Raw genomic sequence first — 23,373 nt, forward strand, 5'->3', positions numbered from 1 at the left:
AAAACAGTTCACACATTAAAAACGAAAATCTTGCAATACAATGTATCTGACATAAAGCCAAATCGTTTTTTTGTTTATGTAGAAAGCGATAAACCAAAGTATTTAACAAAAACCGACTAGTACAGTTTTATTTAAGAAAATCGCTCAATCCTTTTTTTTGATCGTGTTTTAGAATTTAGTCAGGCAACCAACAATTCAGAGAATTCGCGCAATCGTACCTTTACTAACACGTCCTGTCAACAACGCTGTCAGCTCACAACTTTTAGGTTAGTTAGTAGTGTTGACATTCGCGAAGTCTCCTCAAATTTGTTTAAATTCTCTTAAAATATCACATTTAAAATGGAGTGTTTGGTGGCAAGTGTTGACCATATAAAATTTGACATTGAGGTGGCTCTCGACGAGCAGTTTGGTGCCTTACCGCTCCCGTTTTCAGGAATGGACAGTAGGTTAGGTTATGTTTATCCCACTTGAAACTCTTAATTTGTATTTCCAGAGTCGATTGCTGCAGTATGTCAGTTCTACACTTCTCCAATGGGGTGTCAAAAGGGCCCCCAATGCCCATTTCGGCATGTTCGTGGCGATAGGACTATTGTATGCAAACATTGGTTACGAGGCTTATGTAAAAAAGGAGACCAGTGCGAATTTCTGCATGAATATGACATGACTAAAATGCCTGAGTGTTACTTTTATTCGAGATTTAATGCTTGTCATAATAAGGAGTGTCCATTTCTACACATTGATCCTGAAAGTAAAATTAAAGATTGTCCGTGGTATGACCGCGGATTTTGTCGGCACGGGCCACATTGTAGGCACCGACATGTTAGAAGAGTTTTGTGTACAAATTATTTGGCTGGATTTTGTCCTGAAGGTTCAAATTGCAAGTATATGCATCCGCGATTTGAATTACCAGCGCCTCCAGATCAAGTTCAGAAAGATAAGAAAGCAGCGCCTGTTATTATTTGCCACTTTTGTAATGAGCACGGACATAAAGCGATCCATTGTAATAAAATGAATAGTGATAATAAAGATGGACAGATTGATGAAAATAAGAAGCAGAATGATAACAATTATGACACTCAGAACTCATATTTGCAGAAAATGCTGCCTAAAAAACTAGAAGATGTTACTTGTTATAAGTGTGGGACAAAAGGACATTATGCCAATAGGTGCCCTAAAGGACATTTGGCTTTCTTATCCCAAGCTAAAAGTAATCAAGATGGAATTGAATAATAGATTGAAATTTGTTGGTGTAAATATTGTTAGTGTGGAAATTAATTAAATTATAATAAATTTTTACAAGTATCTTTATTTTTCCAGCTCTTACATTTATGAACAACACATTTATGGTTATTAGTTACAATATAACAAAAATAATTCGGATTTTCAACACATTTTAAATGCCTGTTAAAATAACATTTTATATCTATGTTTAAACAGAACAGAAGCATGAAATGCTCAATGTCAACAATCATGCTCCATGGCACAGTAATAACATGTATAAATTATGGTTAATTGTTGGACTTGGATTGATAATACTTTAACTAAAAAATAAAGTAAAAAAAACCAATTCCAAGCCCAAAACAAACAAGTTACATCACATGAACAGATTGTCACTAGCTAGTATAAGGGATATGTTCACACAATTATAACATTTAGAAACGAATATCGTCCATAGAGTAATTATATTAGAGAGGATTGTCGCGTTTCAATGTTAGGCCATTGATTATTTAGAACAAGCTAGGAAATACACAAGTTGATCAATTTGTATCAAAAGTCTCACACGATCTTGCTAAGAATCTCGGTTCTTTTCATAAAAATATAGTTTTAGTACATGTACCATCCAGAGTGGGGAGATACAGATGTGGTCTGCTACACTACGGAAGACAGAACCTATGAAGATCTCACTAACAGGGCTTTTCAGTCATAATCATTTTATATGTCCTCACAATGGGGACATTTTAGTTTAGATCATTACTTGCATATTTTAGGTCGATTGTGATTGAGCTTCTTTGATGGGCGTGATTTTTCTCTAAAAAAATTGGTTTACTGTACTGCAAAATTTGTTTCTATTATTGAACTATTTCAAATATGTACATTCTAGTTTGTGAATTCATTAGTTAAAGTTGAAATCTATAACTATTTTTATTATGAACAGGCTTAAATTCTTTAATACAGTAACTGGTATAATGCAAGTCAACTTTGATTTTTAATTTGTGTTGAAAGCACATTTAATCCAACAGTCTACACTAAGTTTATATAGTTAGAGAGATCAGAAAGACGCAAAAACTTTCTTAAAAAATCGGCGAACAAAGTCGATTTTACTAACATAGCATTTTGTAAAATATCAAACTTTGGTGTAAACATTTTCGTACAAAAAGTTTGTTAATTATGTAGGTACTTAAAACGAGTAAACTACTTCTTTTCTGGTGCGAAGAATTATTTATGCAAAAGTTTCGGCATTTTAAAGTCTGTTTTTCAGTGTTTTTAGATTATGATTTCTTATCTGTTGGATTGTTTAATTAGAGGGATGTGAGATTAGAGGATGACGCTATATCGATTTTACCCCAAATCTGCCGTTGCTACTATTAAAATTTCACTGTTTCGGAAAACCGACTCTTTTCTTAAATAGAGTGCAATTAATAAAAATGTGTTCCAAAAATAAGTTTGGTGCGGCATGAAATCGATTTTAGCATCTATGGATTGTTGATGTTTAAGGTTCGTACGTTAAATTATTTCTACAGATTGTCGCAACATTGGAAAACCAAATTGAACAGTGTCTTGAATTCAAAAACGAATTAAGATCATCCATTTACTTAACTATAAGGTGTTAAAAATTCGACTGCCTACAAAATTATTTTATATAAAACTTTATGATTATGTAAAAAGGAAGTCCCCACCAGTGAAGTAAACGACTGGTCAAGGAAAATTTTCGAACAACCTATAAGTAGGTACTAACTATTAAGTTTTTTATATACATTGGTGTAGTTTAGCACATTTAATATTTTACACTTAATTTTCTATCTTATATCCGTGTCAATAATGCGTTTGGTAACCCCCAAACTTATTTTATTAAAAATATTAAAGTGTTAAAATGAATCGCAGATAAATCCGTAGAAAAATAATGTGAACAACGAATCTGTACAAAATCTTTGGTCCTTGCAATCAATTATTTTTCGATAAATAATTAATTAATTGATAATTATTGATATGAATTCAATTACGTAGCGTTTTGAGTAGGTACAAGACGTGCTTGATGTTATATGTACGATGATGGTATAGTATGGGTGATATCAGTTGGGTTTTAATTCTGCCAATTATAATAGCAAAGGGCCAAAATATTAGGCAATTAAGGTTTACACTTACATTCATTCGAATTACGGGGCTAAATAACTTGGAGTTAATTACGTTGTTATAGGCCTTGGCTTTCAATTGCTATGTCCAATACTAAGTCTTAAGATCAGCGACTAAAAATTGTACATTAAAAACAAATTAATTACGTTGGAAGTTGATTTATAAGACTCTTTCTTTGTGTCGAAATTAAACTCAGTCCTACTTTTAACGTTTTTGTTATTATTATGATTTAATAGGTTGTTTTTTCAGCTAATCACTTCGAAAACTACGACTTACACATATTTATAAAAAAAGGCTTCTTTAAAGCAGTCACGTATCAAGCAACATTTTTTTATTTTAGTTTTTCGCGTATAAGAAGGCCCTTGTCTTATAGGCAAAATACTTTTCAAGTTTAAAATGTGTTTATAACTTTTTAGTGAATTTACATCCTTTATTTGTTAACAAAGGTATACGGCTCGAGAGGTTTTTTTTGCAATAATTTGATACGGTATGGTCGCTTTGTGCAAGTTTACAAAGAAAATTTCCCTTTTTATTATTACCTTTGTTAAATTTACACTTTCTAAAGTATAAAGTAAAACAAATTAGTGCAAACGTTTACATTTTAATTGTGTGTTTAGGTAAAGTTCTGGTACGTAGTTATTAGGACGTTTGCCGCATACGGAATCTTTGTACGTCGTAACGAGATAAAACAACAATTTCTCATGAGGCGTGTATAGGAATAAAAGGTTACCAAATTGTATTTTAAAAAACAATTCTTGATCGCTGATGCGATTTATGGAGGAAGCCTAAATTGGCTTATTTCGGCTGCAAAAGAAAGATGAAGGCTGTATTACTTTGTTGTATACGAAGTACAATTTATAATGAACTCAATTAGGAAGCTATCTCGCACACCACTCAAGTATATGAAAGCGTGAATGAAAGCAAGCAGGATGGGGTAGTTACGTCTATCAGGGATCTTGCTCTAAAACAACCATTCATTCTATGTTATCCTCGGGAGGGGTGTCTGGAGCAGGTCAAGGTGAATCGTTAGAATCTGAACCCAGAGAATGTATCGGAAATAGTGGATACCATCCGGTGGTGAGATGGGTAAGAGTAAGTGAATCTAAAGCCACTTCGGCACCGCCCAACCCTTGGTTATGTTCGAAGCCGCCTTGTCTCTCCCACAACATAATGACAAGACTCCTTCCCAGCACGTCGCAGGCTTGGTATTTTAAGGTTTGTCTGAACTGCGGTTCACAAGAGTGTCGTACCACTCTTGTCTTTTTCTTCTGTAGCCATCGATCTCCGTCTCTTAGATAACACTTGACGTAAGTATCTGGTGGCGTCTCACGAGGAGCAATGTGTCTCACACACACCACCTCCACCTCCAGCTGACCTTTGGTCATCAAGAGACCAAGCTTTAACTCCACAGGTCGAGTGCTTGACAAGCGAAATCCGCGCGGCTTGATCTGTCCTGGGCCTAATCGAGGAGGAGACGTGCGCTCTGGACTTGAAGGGGGGCTGATCTCTTTTGGCGGTTCCACTATTTCCATTACGCTGTCTTTACGGCCTTCTCTGTTCGGGGCACTGCTACTTGCGCCTGTGGGTGAGAGAAGGATGAGAAATTCACGATTCGTCAATACTCACTGAACATGATTCTAATTCCCTAAAGCTAAATTGTAATGATGATGATGGAAACTAGAAGCAACTACTAAGTTCATTTTCTGTAATATGCCAATACGCGGACTTTAACTAATGGCCAATTTAGTTACGCAACTTCTGACAACTCTATTCTCAAGCTAAATATAAAGGGACAAAAAGCTTTGCTACTTAGTAGATACGTGATATTTTCATTACCTGTCAGCTAAATCTAAGAAGTATTCAAATATCACCCTTTTGGTGTAATCAATAAATGAGTCATTTTGAGACACTTAGTTTTAAGTCTATTAATTCCAAATGGTGGATGCGCCGGGCAAACTATCTAAATTAAAATATAAAATTAAGGACTATTTTTAATACTTTCTAGATTTTTAAGTTTACATTTGTTGTGTGCATTAACTCTTGAATGAAAATAGTTTCCATTGAACATTTTAATAATAATAATCAGTTAAGCGTACAGTAAAATTTCCGTTATATTGGTCGTTTAAAATCAAGGATTTCTCACTCATAATTGTGTTCCTCGTATTTATTGCAGTCATTCAAGTAAATTGAACTAGTTAGAAAGCCATCGAACCATCCCTATTGGAAATCATTGCAGAACTCCAAACAACTAAGTTTATGCATATCAAATTTCGAACTGTGTTATGAGGCAATGGAAATATTGAGAGTATTTCCGGAAGAGCGAGAAATATTTCTGATTAGTTTTGGAAGTATCATTTTACCGTAAGCTCACTGATTGTAGTTTAATTCTTAAAATGGGCAACAATATATTGTTAAAAGTGTATGATAGTTTTACATTTATAGAAAAAGAAACAAGTATAATGGCATAAGCAAAGGGTACCGACATCACACAAGCACAAGGGATGTACCACATGACCTTTTTACCAAAAATAAAACATTGGGTAGATAAATGTTTTGGTAAAAAAAGGTGCAAATACGTGCTGATTAGTGAATATCTTACCAATATGCGGCTAAAGATCCGCTAAATGTTTAAAATGTGTAAGAAGAGAAAGGAATATTATTAGAAAGCGTGAGGCACCATTACAGTAATCGAAAAGCTCTCAAAGTATAGAAAAACTTTGCCACTAGTCTTTGTCTATATTTTGAGGACCTTTTGGAATTTGGTGAGTAGTGTAAAGTGTGCGTTAGTGTTAGAAACATAAGTAAGGGTTTAAGGTGTCTAAGATAGTAAATGGCAACTTACGTCTGTGTCTCTTTTCTGCTGACAAACTCATAGTTCTTCCGAGCTCTCCTTTTACAGCTTTGAGTGATTTAAGTATCTCTTCCGGATCTCTCAACATCCTCGTACAACTGCTCCTTCTTCTATCTCTACTGTACGAAGCCGGAGGTGGAGCTGCAGGAACCTCCTGCTCCGCTTGTTCTTGAGCCGATTGAAAAGACGATCTTCTTGACCCCGGTAAAGACCTCGAGAAGTCTTTTCCTAATTGATAAACTTCCACTTCCAATTGTTCCGACTGACTTGAACCACGTCTCGATCCCCAAGCATGGTCTGGATGTAACAAACTCGCACATTCTCCTATTGAATCTACATCATCGGAGACGCTCCTTTGTAATCCGAATTCACCGCGTTTACCACCACCAGCAATTGATCCTCTTGGTGAGGTGTGCGGGGATTTACCACGGAGTTGTCTGGGGTCTTCGAGACGGCACCAAACTGCACGATCATCCAAAAAGGCTTTTTGCAGATCCACTGAACATTCGCCTAAGAAAGCGTGTTCGTTGTGGGGAATCAAATCCCATAGGGTTATTTCTAAAACACGTTCCATGAGTTCATCACCAGGAACTCCGGGAAAACTTAAATTAGCGTTCCAAATGGGGTTTTGACTGGCCGGGGCGACTTCCGTTTGGACACAGTGTTCTTCAGTTCTGTTTGGTGTGGTTAGCAAAATGTTTCAAGTCAGCAATTGAGTAACGAATGTGGTTAATTAGTGTGCAGCATATAATACAGAAGATGTGGTGATGATCTTTTACGTGGATTTGTATGAAGCACATTTATTTTTGGATATTTGGTCTTCAAATAGATTTTTGACAGTATTTTTATCAGCTGCAGTTTAATAATTAGACCTATTTTAAGACCTAATATGTTTTTCAAACTATTGTGAATGTTGTCTAAACCAGCAGGTTTTTTTTTTATTTTGGTGAAACTGGCTTAAACTAGACATTCGATAACTGCGTTCGAAACCGGCTCAATTAAAACTTTTATTTTTTTTTAATTTCAGTTAGTAGGAAGTAAATTGGTTCAGTTTATTTGAAGCTGTGAAGTATGACGTACTAAAACAGTAAAATTATTGTAACATGAGTGAAAATAAATGTATTCATCCTCATTTAATTTGATCATAGATAAATCCGATAATCAACTGAAAACAATAATTCTATTACAATTATACTGAAATGTGGAATTTAATTTAATAGAAAGTAAGCATTAATAATAACAATTTTCTCTGATTGTTTAATTTCGATTTTTAAAGTACACTTGGAAAGTAATTTCGCAGTTGTGAATTGATGTAATTAAACTGTTAATGATCGTCCCCAATTGATCGTGATGAAGTGCCGATAATGTGGACTTTGGAAGATAAAAAGTTTAGCATAAAAGTTTTAAAAGACCGCCATTTCGAAGCTAAACCCTATTATTTTGAACGTTAATTCTACTCACGTTAAAGGCATTAAACATAGGCGGGCGTAAGCTTCGGGAAGTGATCCAAAACCGAGACTTTCGTCTCGAGGGGCCAAATCATCTGCTGCAAGGACTGCGACCACCAATTCTTTTCTTTCATCGTGATACCAGACTTGAATTTGTATTCTCCCTGATACAGTTCGTTCTCTTGCGAGCTGTTCCTGAAAACGATGTGATCAAAAGGTGCATTTTTGTCTTATTTTTAGTAATCTGGATTAGTTAGTTTTGTGATAATATTAGTATTCGCCAGGTTTGGTTTCAGTATTGGAAAATCGTGCAAATAACGATGTTTATGCTGTTGTGGCAATCGTTGATTAGTCTGAAAAGTTGACGAGTAACGAGACAGAATTACATGTATACTTTGTAAGCTTTAAAGTCATGCGTGGAAATTATAATAAAGCACATACAACATATTTTAACAAAAGTTCAGCGTCTTACAAATGGCACACTAATGAAGCTAAACATTAAATTGGAGAACAATACAGGCAATCCACCGTCTGTGCTGCTCTCCAGGAAAATCTGCTACAGACTAAAAGCAAGCATCAGTAGAGGAGTAGTGATAGAGCAAAGATTCGTGCCAGTTGGGACAGACAGCGGGTTTTCGCGTACCTAGATTGCAGTCCCGCGTAGTCCTCAGCGACAACATATTAAGGGAAGGGCTGTTTTCAAAAACAATCAATGTTTTATCACTTTAATGGGCACTGTATACATAGAGAGCACCTAGATTGGACACCTGTCCCAGCTGACACCGACACAGTGATTCTACTAACATTGTTGCAAAATTTTCACAAACATTCTAGCATTTTCAGAAATGCTGCAATGATTGGAAAGTTTTCAAAAAAAAAATCACATAAACTGGTACTATAGGTTTAACATTCTATTTGATTATATTGTCTTCTTTGTGTTAACAATCAGTTCAAAGAGTTACGAGAGTAAGTGCCCGTTTTCCGCGATGATTTGTCGCCGAGCAGTGTTCATTTAATTCACGTCTTTGATTTATGATTACTCTTCGTATCACGTTTACCTTACATTGACGGAATATTTTAATCAATAGAAAACAATTTTGAGTTAATTTTCAGTTTTTTTTTGATTTAGAAAACTCCGATTTGCAACCAAAAAATCGACTACTAATTTTTTTACTTGCTTTGTACTTTGATTTGATTGTTTGACTAGCGGCGACCGGAATAGTAGCCATTATGAAAAAAAATAGATATTTAGTGGGAGTCCGATATCGTGGCCCCATATCTTAAAAATTTGAAAAACAAAAAAATTAACTTCCAAAACCAATAATCGTGAATTTGGAGTTTAGAAAAATGGCAACCAAGACCACCTGAATTTTTTTCGGTTTTAATAGAATAAAAATATAAAGAATCAAAGAATTCCGAAAATAAAAATGACAGAATATTCCTAATTTTATTCGGTTTGATAAATAAACTATAAATTTAAAAACTTGAGAAAATGATTTTATTTGATTTAATTTGAAATTTATTGCTGATTTAGATTAGGATCGTTGAAAGCGAACGGTTGAAAACAACCCATGAAAATATTTGCGAATGACACGTTTGTGGAAATTTCTGAGTAATTGTTTCGCATGAACTCGAGAAGTGTACCTCAGCAGGAAAATTGTAATGGACATATTACAGCTATATTTTGCATAATGAATAATACGCCTGCTACGACAGTAACCATACATATTATCAGATTATTCACAGTTTCCTAATAATCTGTCATAGCTACTAACTCGGAAATGCGTAATTTTCAGCATCTAATTTGAGAAACAGGAATGACTGTTGACTACCATTAAGATCCCCGGTAAAAAAATAAGAAAAAATTATTAGGACTGAAATTTAGCTCAAAATTGTTTTTTCCATACAGCAGATGTATGATAAAATAAAGTATAAAATTGCGTAGCTAGAAATTAAATCAACATAAATACATAAGAAATTAGCTTAGCAAAACGATTAATTTTGTTCCATACTTTCACCAATTCATCGACAGACTGCCGAAAAGGGTTTTTACAATTTTGTGTAAATATCAAGAAGTTTGATGTTACACACAGAGAGTTGATCTCTAGAGATCAAAACAGAGGGTGGTAAATTGTACGATGAATAGTAGAGCGTTTCCGTTTTAGAAAGGGTGATTAATCTTTCAAAGGCTGTGGCGATTCTACATGTTAAATATATTGCCAGATGAGAAGTTCACAATTCTTTAGCAGAATTACATTTTCATGTACTTTGTGAAGAATGCTACAAAGAAAATTTTATGGTGATGGCTTAATACCATTTTCAAGAAATCCACAAGAAAGGGTGGGTTTTTAGACAAAATGGGGTGTTTACGAAAAATATTTCTATGCACGCGCTGTACGCGCTGTATAATAACTTCTCAGAAATCCGTTTTATAAACTCAAGCCGTTTTTTCTTGTGTTATTGAAGATTTTGATGAAGAGGCCAAACTACTCATTGGGCATAATATAAAGAGTAATATCGCAATGGTGGATGTTGAAAGAAAATTGTAATCAAGGAAGCAATAAAGCTATTAAATAAATTAAATGAACACTCAGCGCAAGAATATGAAAGCAATTCTTCAGGGAACGCTTTTATAATGTTTTTTGATTGAAACAGCGCAATATTTAATTTTCTACTGAATGCTTGGTTTTCAATTTTAAAGCGGACACTTACTTTTAATTGTTTAACAGTCTATAAATTTAAATTTTATGTATCTACACATCATGATATGTTAATGAACTCCTAAGTAACAAATATAATATTTCTCTAAAAGCTCTTATTGGGGTTCTAACGCTATATTATATTTTTAACTTTAAATTCAGTTTAAGTATAGATTTATTTTTCAGAACAACAGTTTCTTTGATGAATGATCAACATGTAGAAAAGTTAGAAACGTGTCGATCTGAATACTACCTTGTTGATTGTTTGATATTTTGAACCGAGCTTTTACCGTTCTCTTCTTGTCTAGATTAAAGGTTTTTTATTTTGAGTTGCTACAGAAAGAATGTTTTGAAAAAATCTGAAAATAATGCTAGGTACAAGCTTGGTCCACGACGGATAGATTTACCACATTGTCAACGTACGCTAAGGATACACTCTTATGAAGTACAAAAATGCTACATAATACAACCATTGATTTATCTACTGTTAGATGTAAATACAATGAGCTTTGTTAGCTAAGCAAAACTATGATACAACTAAACATTACTTCATGCTAGACATGGATCAAGTAAAGGCCAATTTCATATAAAATGATAACGAGATTAGCATTAGTTAGTAGTAGAGTATCACAGAGATGTAGATCAAGGACAACATACGAGCCAAGAACACCGATTACATGTTAATCTACAGATAACGAGTTGATAATTATAGGAGTCAATAATATGCGATTTATTGGGGCCACAGTTTTAATTAGAAATTCGATTCTTATATGGATTATGGGAAGAGACGTTTATTTGCTCGTTATCTCGATTTTCGAAAGTCGCTTTATAAAATTTATATTCTATCCTATACCATGCGGACGCAGATAATTCGTTTATACACTCTTATTTTGAGGAAAACTCTACCAGTCTAATTAGTAGTTGAAAATTTGTCCAAAAAATATTCTCTCAAATTGCGTTCATAGAATTTGTGCAAATGTACGTGAAATTGGTGTTCACATTGATAGAAAAGATGTCAGTAGAAACCGAACGATTTATCATATCATTTTTAAATTTTTTTTTTAACAAACTTTAGTGCAGTTCAGTGTTCAAGAGTGTATGTTACCTGATAGGTTAGTCAATATTGTTTTACTCTTTGTGTTACACCAAACAAAAATGTTTAAAGTTTACGACCAATTTCTTTGTACTTTAGTTCAATAACTTGCAGCTGAATTTTCTAATTATTTTCTTCAAAAAAAGTAAGTACTCCAACAATTTCAATAACGAAAGGAACTGGTTTTTCTATAAAATTAATAAATCTGCGGGTTTTCACCGCAAATATTCCATTTAGAGATTTCTTTTAGTTGAGAGTTTTTTAAATTCTGTTCGAATGTTAGTTTAATATTTGAATGGAAAATGTTTTATACCGGCGTTTTGGGAAGTTTCCGTCTTGTGGGCGACGAAGGCGTTTTGTCATTCTCTGGTTCTGAAAAAAAGACAAATGTATTAAATTGTTGCGCGTTAAAGTGACAATTACTAAAAGCAGTTTGAGAGAATCTCCAATTTTTCGCGTCGTAGCCACATTTAGGTGCTCTAAATGTGTAAAGTAAATGTAATAAATTTAATAACGAAAATGCTTATGTTCAGGCTATAATTTATGTATACCTTTCCATCCGTCTTTGTGGATTATGGATTTGTTGAACGCTTTTAGAGAGCTGCTCTTTGTATCTGCGCGTTTGAATTGAATCAACGGTTACAACAAATTATGGGTAAATGTGTATACATTTTTAATAACATTATACCTTCGAGCTGTGTACTAGGCTAACGCTATTGATTCATAATTTGGTTGCTAATATTAGCAGAAGATTTTGACTTTTATAAAATGGTTTTTGGTTTTTTGACTGTAATTAATCTCATGTTTGAAGACGATAGTTTTAGTTATTGAAGAATTAAAGTTAACGTTTATTAATCTATGCCAGATTACAACATCTGAGGATATTAATTTTTTACAGTTTTAATGCTAAAACAATTAATTTAGAAAATTTAGAGCAACACAGAATTTCAGAAATTGTTATTTTGGAAAAGAATTAAACTTTCCCAAAGTTTATTGATGTATCTAATGTTATAATCGTATCAACTTGATACTGAAATGCATTGTAATTTTAGGAAATAAACTTTTTCTATTTAAAAATTTCTCTTACTCATGTCATAATAAACAAAATAAAGCGGAAGAAGTAAAGTCAAATTTTTATTTTTTGCCCATTTTTTTTAGCAATATGCATATTTTATGTTATGTAGCTTGATATATTTAACGTTTGCAATTACATAGATACGAGGGGTCTGATATGACGATTCTCTTTTCTTTAAGTTCTACCTGCGACGAGTGGCAAGTTGAAAAAAGTAGAAGTTTGTATGTACTAAAAATTTGTTCAACCTTTCAATATTGTGAAGTTAATACATTTTTCCATTTTTGTAGCATTCTAAAAAAAATGTGACTAAAATCAGTGTTTTTACAAACGCGATGTTTAAAAACCGTATTTAGAACTGGTTAAGACCGTATTTTTACGAAAGTTTCATCATGAAGCACAGTTTAATTAAAAAAGCTTTTTATCACAAAATTATTACCAGTTAGAATTTCTTATTATAACAGGGGGAAACAGGTTAAATCTACTTGGAATTTTTATATTCTAAGGAACTGTTTATAGAGTAATCATATTATCTTTGGTTATTAAACTTAACATACATAAAAGGTGAAATTTTAACACGAACCTATAAAAAATATTTAAAGTTTTAAATCAACACATTGTCCGAGGAGAAATTGAAATTAGGTAAATGACGGTGGATGTCGAACAAAATTGAAAAAAGCGGAAAACCGTCAAAAATTGGATAAAGTTAACAGCCGGACAATATCATGACGTTATATTGAGAAGAATGGGCGAATAAATGCTCCATTAAATGATCCGAAAATATTAACTTCCATTGTATTTTCTCCACGAATTGGTAAATGGCAACCACTTTAAAATTATTGGACATTTTTGGGTGAAAATAAATTATTGGTTACCGTTCTAAACACCGATACAGGCTCTCAATCCATTGCGCTTATTTGAATATGAAGTGAGTAGGAACTTTGAATACGCTAATGCGACAATTAGCATGCAGAATTGTCCATTAAAGCTATTATTTATAGGCGATTATTAAAAGTGACAAAGTGCTGCAGTGATGCATTTTTATCTTTAAATTGCAGTAGCTTTTTATTATGTATTGTGCTCGCGAATATTTGCGGACCAGTAGCTGTTATGTTGTTGTCATTTTTATCGTCAAATTTCCGAGTATCTAAACTTTTTTAATTTCAGGACAGTTTAAAGTTAGTGATGGCCCACAAAATACATAAATTTTACGTAAAATTTTCTGAAGTTAACGGAGACTAGCTAGCCTTGAGCATAATGTATTAGTATACCAGACTACGACAAATTTCCGAAAATCTCGTGCTGATACATGGATATGAAGAGACACTTATTATTTTAAATTACATTCAGAGTTTTTCCTCGAAATTATGAAGATTCTCTGAAAGAAATGAAAGAATTAAAATTTGTACAAAGCGGATAATACCCAGCAGATGAAATTGTTTTATTGTTATATAAAACTGCTGCAAACTTTTGATTTAAATTGGATTAAACAATATTAAAGCAAAAGGAAAAAATAAAGAATGAAGTAATTTTATCCCTCCCGGGATGTGAGATAATATTTGAATTGAAAAAACGTTTTACAAATGCTCGCCAACTTTCTTACAAATAGACCTAATTTATTTCCAAAGAAAGGTACGATTATGATTTTTTATAAACTTACCGACATGTAGCGCCGTTATCCCAACATCCGACGGTTTCCGCCCCACATTGGGAGGGATGGGGTCGTCCAAGAGATCGCACATTCTCAAGTCGGTGGCGTGTTCGACCATAAGCTCGACCATGTCACCTGTACGGTCCATTATGGAACACACTTCTTCAAACGAGCGGTCGATGAGAGAAACGCCTCCCCATTCAAGCACTTTATCGCCTTGCTGTAAACCTCCTTTTTCTGCAGGACCGCCAGGGACGGTCCAAACAATATAAGCGAAAAGACGACCATCAGGAGCTGTCTTGCCGCCCACTACGCGCATTCCAAAGCCCCGAGCTGGAAGAAAAAACAGCGATTCACCGACACTGAGGAAGTTTTTATCACCTAAAGGACTTAAATAAATAAAGTAAAACCGCATCTATTTCGTTTAGTTGGACGTTAAACGCGCGCTAGAGACGAACTCAAATAACTAGCCAGGGGCTATCTAAGAACACCAGAAGTACAGAAATACTGGCATTGAGGGGATGAACAGTGGTGTTGAATGGGATAGTACCTAACTCCTCGTTAATTAAATTTCCATGAAAAATATGATATTTAAACGAAAGGTCGGGTATTAAATATCTCAGAACCCAGTCATAAATTAAAAAGAAAATTATTTCAGTAGACACCAAAATTGGCTCCGCTATGTAACTGAACTGTTGCTCGGAGTAAAATATTGAGATTGGGAGAAATCCTGGTAATTTGTTTGTGACATTTTAGTTATTTTATCTTGAGAAAGATTCGTATCTACAATTTCATATCAGGATCATGATCCAAATCCGCGCTTGGCTAGACCAAGCCCTGCCGGATATCAGATTCTGTTTTGTTGAAAATCTCGGTTTCCTACAAGTCTCTCGGGAGACTCGCCCAAATGAATTATAGAAATTCCACGAATCTAATAGGTAAGTTGAAATACTTCTGGTCATTCATCAAGTCTGCAGTTGTGCTGTTAGATAACGCAACTAATTTAGCAACCATTTAACGAGTTCGGAGTTCCCGTGTTCAAATTCAAATAAAACCCTTTGAATATCACCAACGTAGACATCGTCAAGTTTGAAATTCGTAACAGTTTATTTCGTACATGGACAGAAGGGAATTACGATTTATCTTTTACTGCCACAGATTCTTCGTCCTGATTCTTTTAAAAGTGGATTAAAAGATCGAACTTTAGAATCCAGTTGTTGAACCACACATGTCCGGAATATAAAAAGGCAGGAAAGGGAACGTCTTGTAGCTATTTTTCTTGTAATTTTGAAGTAAATTGATTTATTGGAGAAACTCAAGGCTAAAACATGGACTTAATACAGATTTGTTGCGAAATGGCCAAAACTCAAGACTTAGAATGTCTTAATATGGCGTTATCAGTAAGTAAATCTTGTGTAATCACTTAAATTACTAGGGTGGTTGTAGGCAGCGTTCACGGCTCTTAAATGTTACGGAGTTCAACAGGTTAGGGTGCTCTCACAAAATGTGCGGTCAAGAAATGTCCCTCTTTATCATATATGTGTAATTATGTTCATTGTAGCATATTTGTAACAGTAATGAGATTTTATTTTTCAATAAAAATAAAAATTAGCTTTTCTTTGAAATCTGTTAAGATACTTAAACCGTGGAATAAAAAGTCTTCAGACATTTTTAATGCACTAGACTTACTGAAACATTAACTGTTTATAGGACAAGGAAAATTAATAAATCACTGCGCCGTTCGTTTTTTAGCAGCTCTCGCCTTAGCTCAAAGTTGGCAACAGGTCAATTGTATGTTCTCGGTTCATAAATTAACTGTCTCAGATTCCAGATCGATAAGCACCCACTACCGACACTCAATTATATTAGATTTCAGTGGTATCCATTAGTTCCAAGCTATATCACTTCATTAGAGATTTCTCGCTTTTATCAGGTTTGCTGATTTAGAACTGTTTTTTTCAAGTGTATGCACTTTTCTCTTTAAAGTTAGTTACGATTTACTCTAATGAATAAAATAATTCGTCGGTATGATAAAATCATATTTTTTTCCTATTTCGGTTTTCAAAAAAAAAATTGCTTAGGCACTCTATCTAAATTAATTTTCACTTTTCTGGTAATAAATTTGATACTGCAACCGTAGCGACGTTCAGAGCATCTTGTAGGATGACTTTAAAACATTTTTTGGTTGTTATTTAGAAATGAGAGGTAATAATTTCATACACTACTTCAAATAGTTTAGAAATAGTCACATCTAGAATGTATTCTTTTAGCATAAAAATGAGCTTTTATTTCTTAATACTAAACGTTTGGCTTCGAAAATCCAAAGAAAAATTTGTCATTTTTTTTTATTTTAAGATTTGTAACTTAACAGATTACCACATAAAACCAGCCGGCAAGAAGAACGGAAAGGCCTAAAGAACATCTCGAAGACCAACAAAAAAACGAAGCTCATTTACAAGCAGGTTAACCCCAATACCAGTGTCTCTAGCAGTAACAGTTTTTACAACCACAAAGTCAACTGGAGCCAACTTTGACAGCTTTCCACAAAATTCTCAGTTTGACCACCGAAGGGGAGTTTTTGGGATTGAGAATAAAAATGAAAAAAAAGTAAAAATTAGATAGCCAGAGTCAGGAAATATACCCACGGGGGTATTTTATTCATTCCTTTTGATTAAACTGTTTTAATGATGAACAATTTATTAGTAGGAATTGGAAATAGTAATTTATCACAATTTTTATATTTTCATAGCTATAGGAAAGAAACTGGAGACTTGAAGATGCCACCAGAAGACCACGGGATGATCATGTGGGAGTTATTATTTTATTGACAATTTTTCCTAAAAATTGAAATTTCTATTTGTGTCATCTATTTCAGATTAAAGTTTACCAAGATTCATATGTCCATCAGATTAGTGAATCCTTGCTGAAGACAGTTCAATTAACTAAACTAATTCTAAAACTATTTTACTATTTCTCTAGCTTCAGGTTATAATCTGAAATCTTCGATGGTTTTGGTACTTGAATCCCTTAGACGGATTTTGGAGTTGAAATTCCCTTCCGCTTCTTCTTTTCGATGAGAATGTTTAATTAATTGTTCTTGATTACTGTTTTAGGTTTGGACGAAATGAAATCCTGACTTCCTGGATTTAAAGACGGCTAATGGAGCAAAAATAGAAATATGCCAACGTATAATAAATGATGTAAAATTAAATTTGAAGCAGTTAGAATTAATTCTTTGCTAAATATTTGTTTTAAAAACGAGATTTTAGATTGAAAGTAGGCAGCTCGTGTTTTACATTCATAGAAGGTAAATTTTCGGAGTTAGCTACGAAAAGGTTGAACAAATTTATTTTGGTGTGTCAATTTTACAAATGACTCGGCAGCATAACAATACTACGTGTTTGAGCAACAACTCAAACATATTTTGTCGTCTAAAACGGTTCGCTTTAGCAACCAATGCTTTACGTGGGGAGTATCAATAGTGAATAAACTAGATTATTCTGGTTAGCACCCACGCGATGATTCTTCATCTTTCTGAAGAATTTCTTTGTAATTTGATGCATTGTATAAGCAGCAGCTGCTCCAAAACTGTGGCAGTGTGGATCCCAGTTTTCAATCAATACTGTTGCGCTTTAGTTATAAATTGAAGACAGCCTTTTATGAAAATGTTCGGACTGCGAGTTTCCAGAATGAAATCTACTTGAAAGTTGAAGCCGTTCTGAAATACCGACGATATAAATATGGAATCCGGTGGCCCGCAGTTAGTAAGTAGAGCAGGATCTTCATAAAGTATGAAATGGAATTCCACAACCCGAGAATTCTCATTGAGGAATATTCTGCTCTGATATTGCACTAATGTGGTCATGGTATAATTGCGAGACATGCCTCTATCGATCGAGATTAGGACTGAAAATCGGTTATTAGTATTCAGTCGTTGAAGCCGAAAGACTTTAACAACACATTAGTAACGCGTAAAACAAGTTTAGAACAAGCCCGCCTTGTGGTTACAAATTAACGTGGACTTACTTCTGTGTGCTTTGTCGGTTGGATCTCTCCGGAGGATGACTCGTTTCTGGGCTGCGGCAGCTGAGCCTGAATCTACATCGTGGATGACGATTCGAATGGCTTCCGCGTCCACTGATGCTTGGCGTCGAGGGGCTGCTTCTAAGTCCTCTAAGGCTGGCGTCGGTCGAGGCGTCCCCATTGTGCGCAATCCTGCTATGTCCGGTCTGCAACAATGTCAACTATGCAGATTTCTTTTCAACCTGTTGCAAGGCGAAGTGGCGATCTTTTATTTTCATACGGGAGTGTCCAGATATTTAAGAATTACAAACAGTCGGAAAAGCGACACAAATACACGTAATGAAGAAATAAATCCTAAATGAACTTTTTCATTGCAGTTATCTGGACAAATAAATCTATATTAGTGGAATAAAAATAAAGTAATCTACAATTAAGCTGAGCAGTGGTGGGACGATTATATCCATAAAAATTTTACGAGGAAATCTCCATGTTTTATTTTATTTCAGTGGGAGCCACAAAATGTGGTTAATTGGACGTTGTATTAGTTAACATGATTGGTGTATAAACTCACCAAATATGACATATTCTAATTTTGTTTTTCACTTCTTTTTTGCAGGATTGAACCCTCGTCCAAAGCAACATGATGAGAGTTTATCGCATTTTGCTTTGGAACCATCCAAGCAACGAAAAATATTTTTTTTATATTTTGCATAAGATAATCGTCACTCTTGTCGATGGTTGAGTTATTTATTTATTTATTATGTTGTAAATATAAATTTTCCGAAATAGAGAAATTAAAGCTGAATATTTTATTTAAAAATGGAGTGACAGCTTAAAATAATGATACTGCAGAAATTTTCTATCGACTCGGTAAAAGATAAATAAATTTGAACCAGTCACTGCATTTACCATTTATTGCTTCCCATTTGAGCTCGAATGGCAGCTCGCAATATGTGAAGAGGATCTCAAACATTTACTAAAATTTATTGTAATAGAAAAACAAAATAACAAAATGTACATGTAGTCGATACAAATATTTCCTACAAGCGTTAAAAATAACTCGATTTTCTGGGCTAGAGTAATGTAAGGTAAGAGAATATTGACGTTTCACGTGGCGTTATTATGTTTACGTTGGACGAAAGTATAACGTATTTTCAACATAATGAAAGAGACGCTTTATTCATTTTTCGTTGTAAAGACATCAGCTTATTTTCTTAGGATGCTATAAAATTATTTGAGACATTGTAATACATATTAATTGCGTTATTTTTTGCATTATTTTGCAATATAATTGCATTATTATTCAATAGATGATGAAAAAGGTTATATACTACAGTCTATTGATTTTAAATTGAAGCTATTGCAAGTAGTTGAGCAATTGGATAGTCGACTTTATAAAGAACAACAGAAAGTTCTACTTTTAAATCTCATTTTCTGTTAAGACGGGAATCAAATATTCAGTTATCCGAAAAATTTCAATAATCCTAAATTAATTCAATCACGTATAACTTTATTTAATTATAAATGAAGCGCACCTCGATAAATAGCAATTTACTTGTGATATTAAACCGTTGCGGTGACTAAACTTTGAAGAAATTTCCGCCACTTTATATCCCCTTTGATCATTAGATGTTCGACATAATTCTCCTCTTTAATAAGCACGCCAAGAAAGATCAATAAGACGCTTTGGTTTTACATTTGGTGAAATACGCGAATAACGTAAGAAATGGAACAATTTGCCAAGAATTGAGTGGTTTTAATATAATATTAAGACATCAACACATGGGCGGCACCATATTTTGCGATTATTTTTTATTTACTGCTTTTATTAGGTTTATATGTTCCCATCTTCGTAAGGACATTTTATTTTCCCAGCCGGTTTCTTTATTGTATTTTATTTCTCCTACTGTCAATTCAAGTTGCTACTTCTTTTCTCTTCATATTCTATTATTATATCCCACCCTTTGTCGTGTTTCCGAAGTGGTTCTGTCACCAGTTTTCTCCGAATAATGGAACATCGATATTCTAAACTAGTTTCATTTGTTAATTGACAGTAAATTTAGAGCATCTTGAATAAATAATATTCCACAAAAGAGCTAACTTTCGGTCTTTGCAAGAACTTGTTTTTCTATCCCGATGTGTTTCTTTAGCTTTAGACAAAATGGGCTTTTAAGGTGTACATTTTTAATAAGAAGTAATGGCCAGGGTAATGTAAATTTTCTTCTTATCTTTATTCTCTTCTCGAGTTGTAAAATATCCATAGCTACGATTAATAAATTAACAAAGTTACAGTGAGAAAATTCACGTATAGGAATTAGAACAATTTGCAATGTGAAAATGTTAGAGTTCCTCATGTGCTCGGAAGTTTCAAAGGAAACACAATTACTCTTAAATAGGCGTTTGAGCAGAATTTATAAATGTTGGTAAAGTTTCTGGTATTTCTAGCAAGGTTGAGCATTCAAAAGCGTTCTTGAATAAATGAATTTAGCATGTAGTTTATATAACATTGTTCTCAGAAGATTCATGCCAACGTGTTAAAACCAAAATTTGGTGCACAAACAAAGCATTTTTGGAGTGACACTGGTGCAGACGTAGCACTTTACGATTTTATCGATCTTAGAGCATTTTTAAGCAACCGTTTATCCTAGAAGTTGGAGGACATTTCAGGAAAGTCGAGAGAGAAAAAACTGAAACACTTGTGCTTGTCTGACAGTCAATGTTCTTTGTTGAAGGTTCGTGCATCGATAACTCATAAAACCGATGTAATAATGATGCCCTTATAAATAATCAATTGGTAAGGCAAAAAATCCCGAACGAAAGGTGTTGGCAGTGTTTTAAATATTAAATGTTGAATAAAATTCAACATCGTTATTTTGGCATAAAGTGTGGTGGTTGGAAAAGCCCGTAGTGTCTCCTTGGGCAGATAGCTCCCTGGATGTGCGTAACAATGAGGGATGATACTCGAAGGACTTGATATCACTAGCAAATGCATGATGAATGGGTAAGCGCGGAAAAGACCCATAAAAGATCGAATATAGTTTGCATATCGTCGAAAATCGTTTAATGACGTCTAAATCCATTCTCTATTCCTGCACAAAGGGCTTCTCCACGTTGGATTTTATTGCGCCTGTCTTGATCATAAAGTATAATCGCGTTTAACGGTTTGTCGTTTTCTTCAATTGCATACAACGAGCTTAAGGGGAAGTGAGTCTTATTTTACCGTTTATTTGCACCAAACTTGTAAAGATAAGTACACTGCAACAAATGTTTCAACACTTCATTACTTTGCTTTTTAAGAAATATTGAAATACCCCTCTGTGCTCCAAACAATTTGATGTAAATTCTTGACATCTACGTTTCCTGCCATATAAAAACGTCTCGAGGATCACTGAATTTTTTAGGTTGATTTTTTAGCTAGGCAGCACATCGCTCACCTTCTTAAATATCAAATTCTTCTTGTGATTTCCAAGGCTATCATTTGCTAGTTTTATTTATTTATGCATCGATTTTCAATTTCCGTCCAGCGTGGGCGCAAGGAGAAAGATTTGTAACGTCAACTTTAATGATAGGTAAAATATTGCTTTATGTGAAATTACTTTCTTAGATATTATTTAGGAGTGTTTCAGTACAAATTCAATTATTCTTTTGGTTTTTTGCGTTTGCAAATTAAATATTGGATTTCAGTCGAAACATTTTAATTACTTCGTTGAATTTTTGACCTCGCTTCTTATATTTTAAATTGGAAGCACGAGTAAAATTTGTTGAAATGAGAGCAATTTTGTGTTTGTTTGTTTCAGATCAATTTGGAGTTTTTTGTGAAAGTACGTGTTCAAATTTGCTTTTTAGGCATCATTCACGCCAATTAGCTAGCACAAATTTTACAACGATTAAACTGCCTTTAAAAACAGAAAGCTAGGAGTGAAATATGAAAGCGATATTTTAGGCACTGGAAAAAGTCGAACGTTTCCACCAAATGTAAGTTTCTCAGTCGTATAGAAGAAACCTATAACTTAATTCTCACCTGGTTATTTTAACATAAAATACAATTTTGTATTGATTTTATTTAAGTAACTTTTTAATTCAATGTGGTCACGTTAGAAACCAATTTGGTATTGAAGACGACTTCTAGGCTAATTAGGTCAGGATTCAGAGATATTGGTAAAACATTAATTTTTGAACTCAGCATGTTCACTTTTGTTTTTTTTCAGTTTTGCTTAAAAACTTACAAAATTATGAAACTTTATAACTTTGAAAAAGTAATTAAATAAGCTTCATAAGAATTATAAAAGAAGAAGAGTTATTTTAGCCAAAATATTTGAAAAAAAGTAATAAAAATTACGAAAAACGAACAGTATAACAGTATAACAACTTTTTACTTTAAGATTATGGAGTGATTTTTAAAGAAATTTTTCTTAACTTAAAGTTTTTGTAAAAATTTTAATTTTAAGCTTCACCAAATTGTTATTTTTCGATAAATTTTGCGTTTCTTCATGATTTTGCGGATTAGAATAGAAGATTATAGGCAAAAATTATGCAGCAACTGTTGTTGATTTAATTTTTTTTAAATTTAATAAACGTTTTCGTATCAATTTCAAATGCTTCTTCGTCCAAGATGAAATTTTTGTAAAACTGATAAACCTTTCTTTGTTTTGTTCTGTAGGTACTAATTCTTGACTTGTATGCAGAATTGCATTAGAAAATCTTGAAAAACATTGTTTTTTTTGGAGATATGAAATTAGTTTTTCAAAAATATCATAAGAAGTACTAATAGATTTGTAGGTCGTTGTAAAGCTAATTAAATTGAATTTTCAAAACTTTGTCGAGCATTTCTATTCATACATTTCATACATTTCTTTGCTAATTTTTAAGAAAAGTGGAAGAAAAAAAAAGTTTATAGGTACAGTAGAACCTAAAATCGTTTTCTAGAATATCTCTGAATCCGAATCTAATGAAGAAGAATGGTCTTCAGATTCCGATTTAGGAGAATATTCTACTTTAGAAATTTTTCCAAAATTTGCATTTCTGGAGAATCTCCGAGTCCCGGTTTCTTTGTTAAATGTTCATTTCTGGTTCCTTGATTATGATAGTGGTATAGAAATGTATCAGAGAGTAAACTAGTTTTGTTGAATTCTCTTGTATTGATCTGGTTAGTGTAACATTCAACGAAGCGTGTTGAAATGGAACC

At 33.6% G+C, this 23,373-nt stretch overlaps 2 protein-coding genes across 3 annotated transcripts in view; one reads left to right on the top strand and one right to left on the bottom strand.

Annotated features, from left to right (window-relative positions):
• The first annotated feature begins 238 nt into the window (after positions 1-238).
• Clp (Cleavage and polyadenylation specificity factor subunit 4) lies at positions 239-1,302 on the top strand. Its single transcript, XM_088050677.1, has 2 exons — positions 239-442; positions 494-1,302. The coding sequence occupies exons 1-2, from the start codon at positions 340-342 to the stop codon at positions 1,228-1,230; spliced, it is 840 nt and encodes a 279-aa protein (XP_087906803.1). The 5' UTR covers positions 239-339; the 3' UTR covers positions 1,231-1,302.
• Positions 1,303-1,312: 10 nt separating this feature from the next.
• Fife (regulating synaptic membrane exocytosis protein fife) overlaps positions 1,313-23,373 on the bottom strand; it is a 56,630-nt gene continuing 34,569 nt past the window's right edge. Inside the window, exons 7-13 of one of the 2 annotated variants that reach the window (XM_088050676.1) lie at positions 18,192-18,394; positions 14,175-14,498; positions 11,756-11,814; positions 7,664-7,845; positions 6,194-6,876; positions 5,951-5,971; positions 4,846-4,930 (exon numbers count right to left, since the gene is read on the bottom strand). In XM_088050676.1, the coding sequence (XP_087906802.1) occupies positions 5,961-5,971; positions 6,194-6,876; positions 7,664-7,845; positions 11,756-11,814; positions 14,175-14,498; positions 18,192-18,394 (1,462 nt within the window). In that variant the 3' untranslated portion in view covers positions 4,846-4,930; positions 5,951-5,960. Of the gene's footprint in view, positions 4,931-5,950; positions 5,972-6,193; positions 6,877-7,663; positions 7,846-11,755; positions 11,815-14,174; positions 14,499-18,191; positions 18,395-23,373 lie in introns of both variants that reach the window. The other variant, XM_088050674.1, reaches the window with a different exon arrangement.

Source organism: Gnatocerus cornutus, chromosome 2, assembly GCF_029298725.1.
Source record: "Gnatocerus cornutus isolate USDA-ARS CGAHR chromosome 2, icGnaCorn1.1, whole genome shotgun sequence".
NCBI lineage: Eukaryota > Metazoa > Arthropoda > Insecta > Coleoptera > Tenebrionidae > Gnatocerus > Gnatocerus cornutus.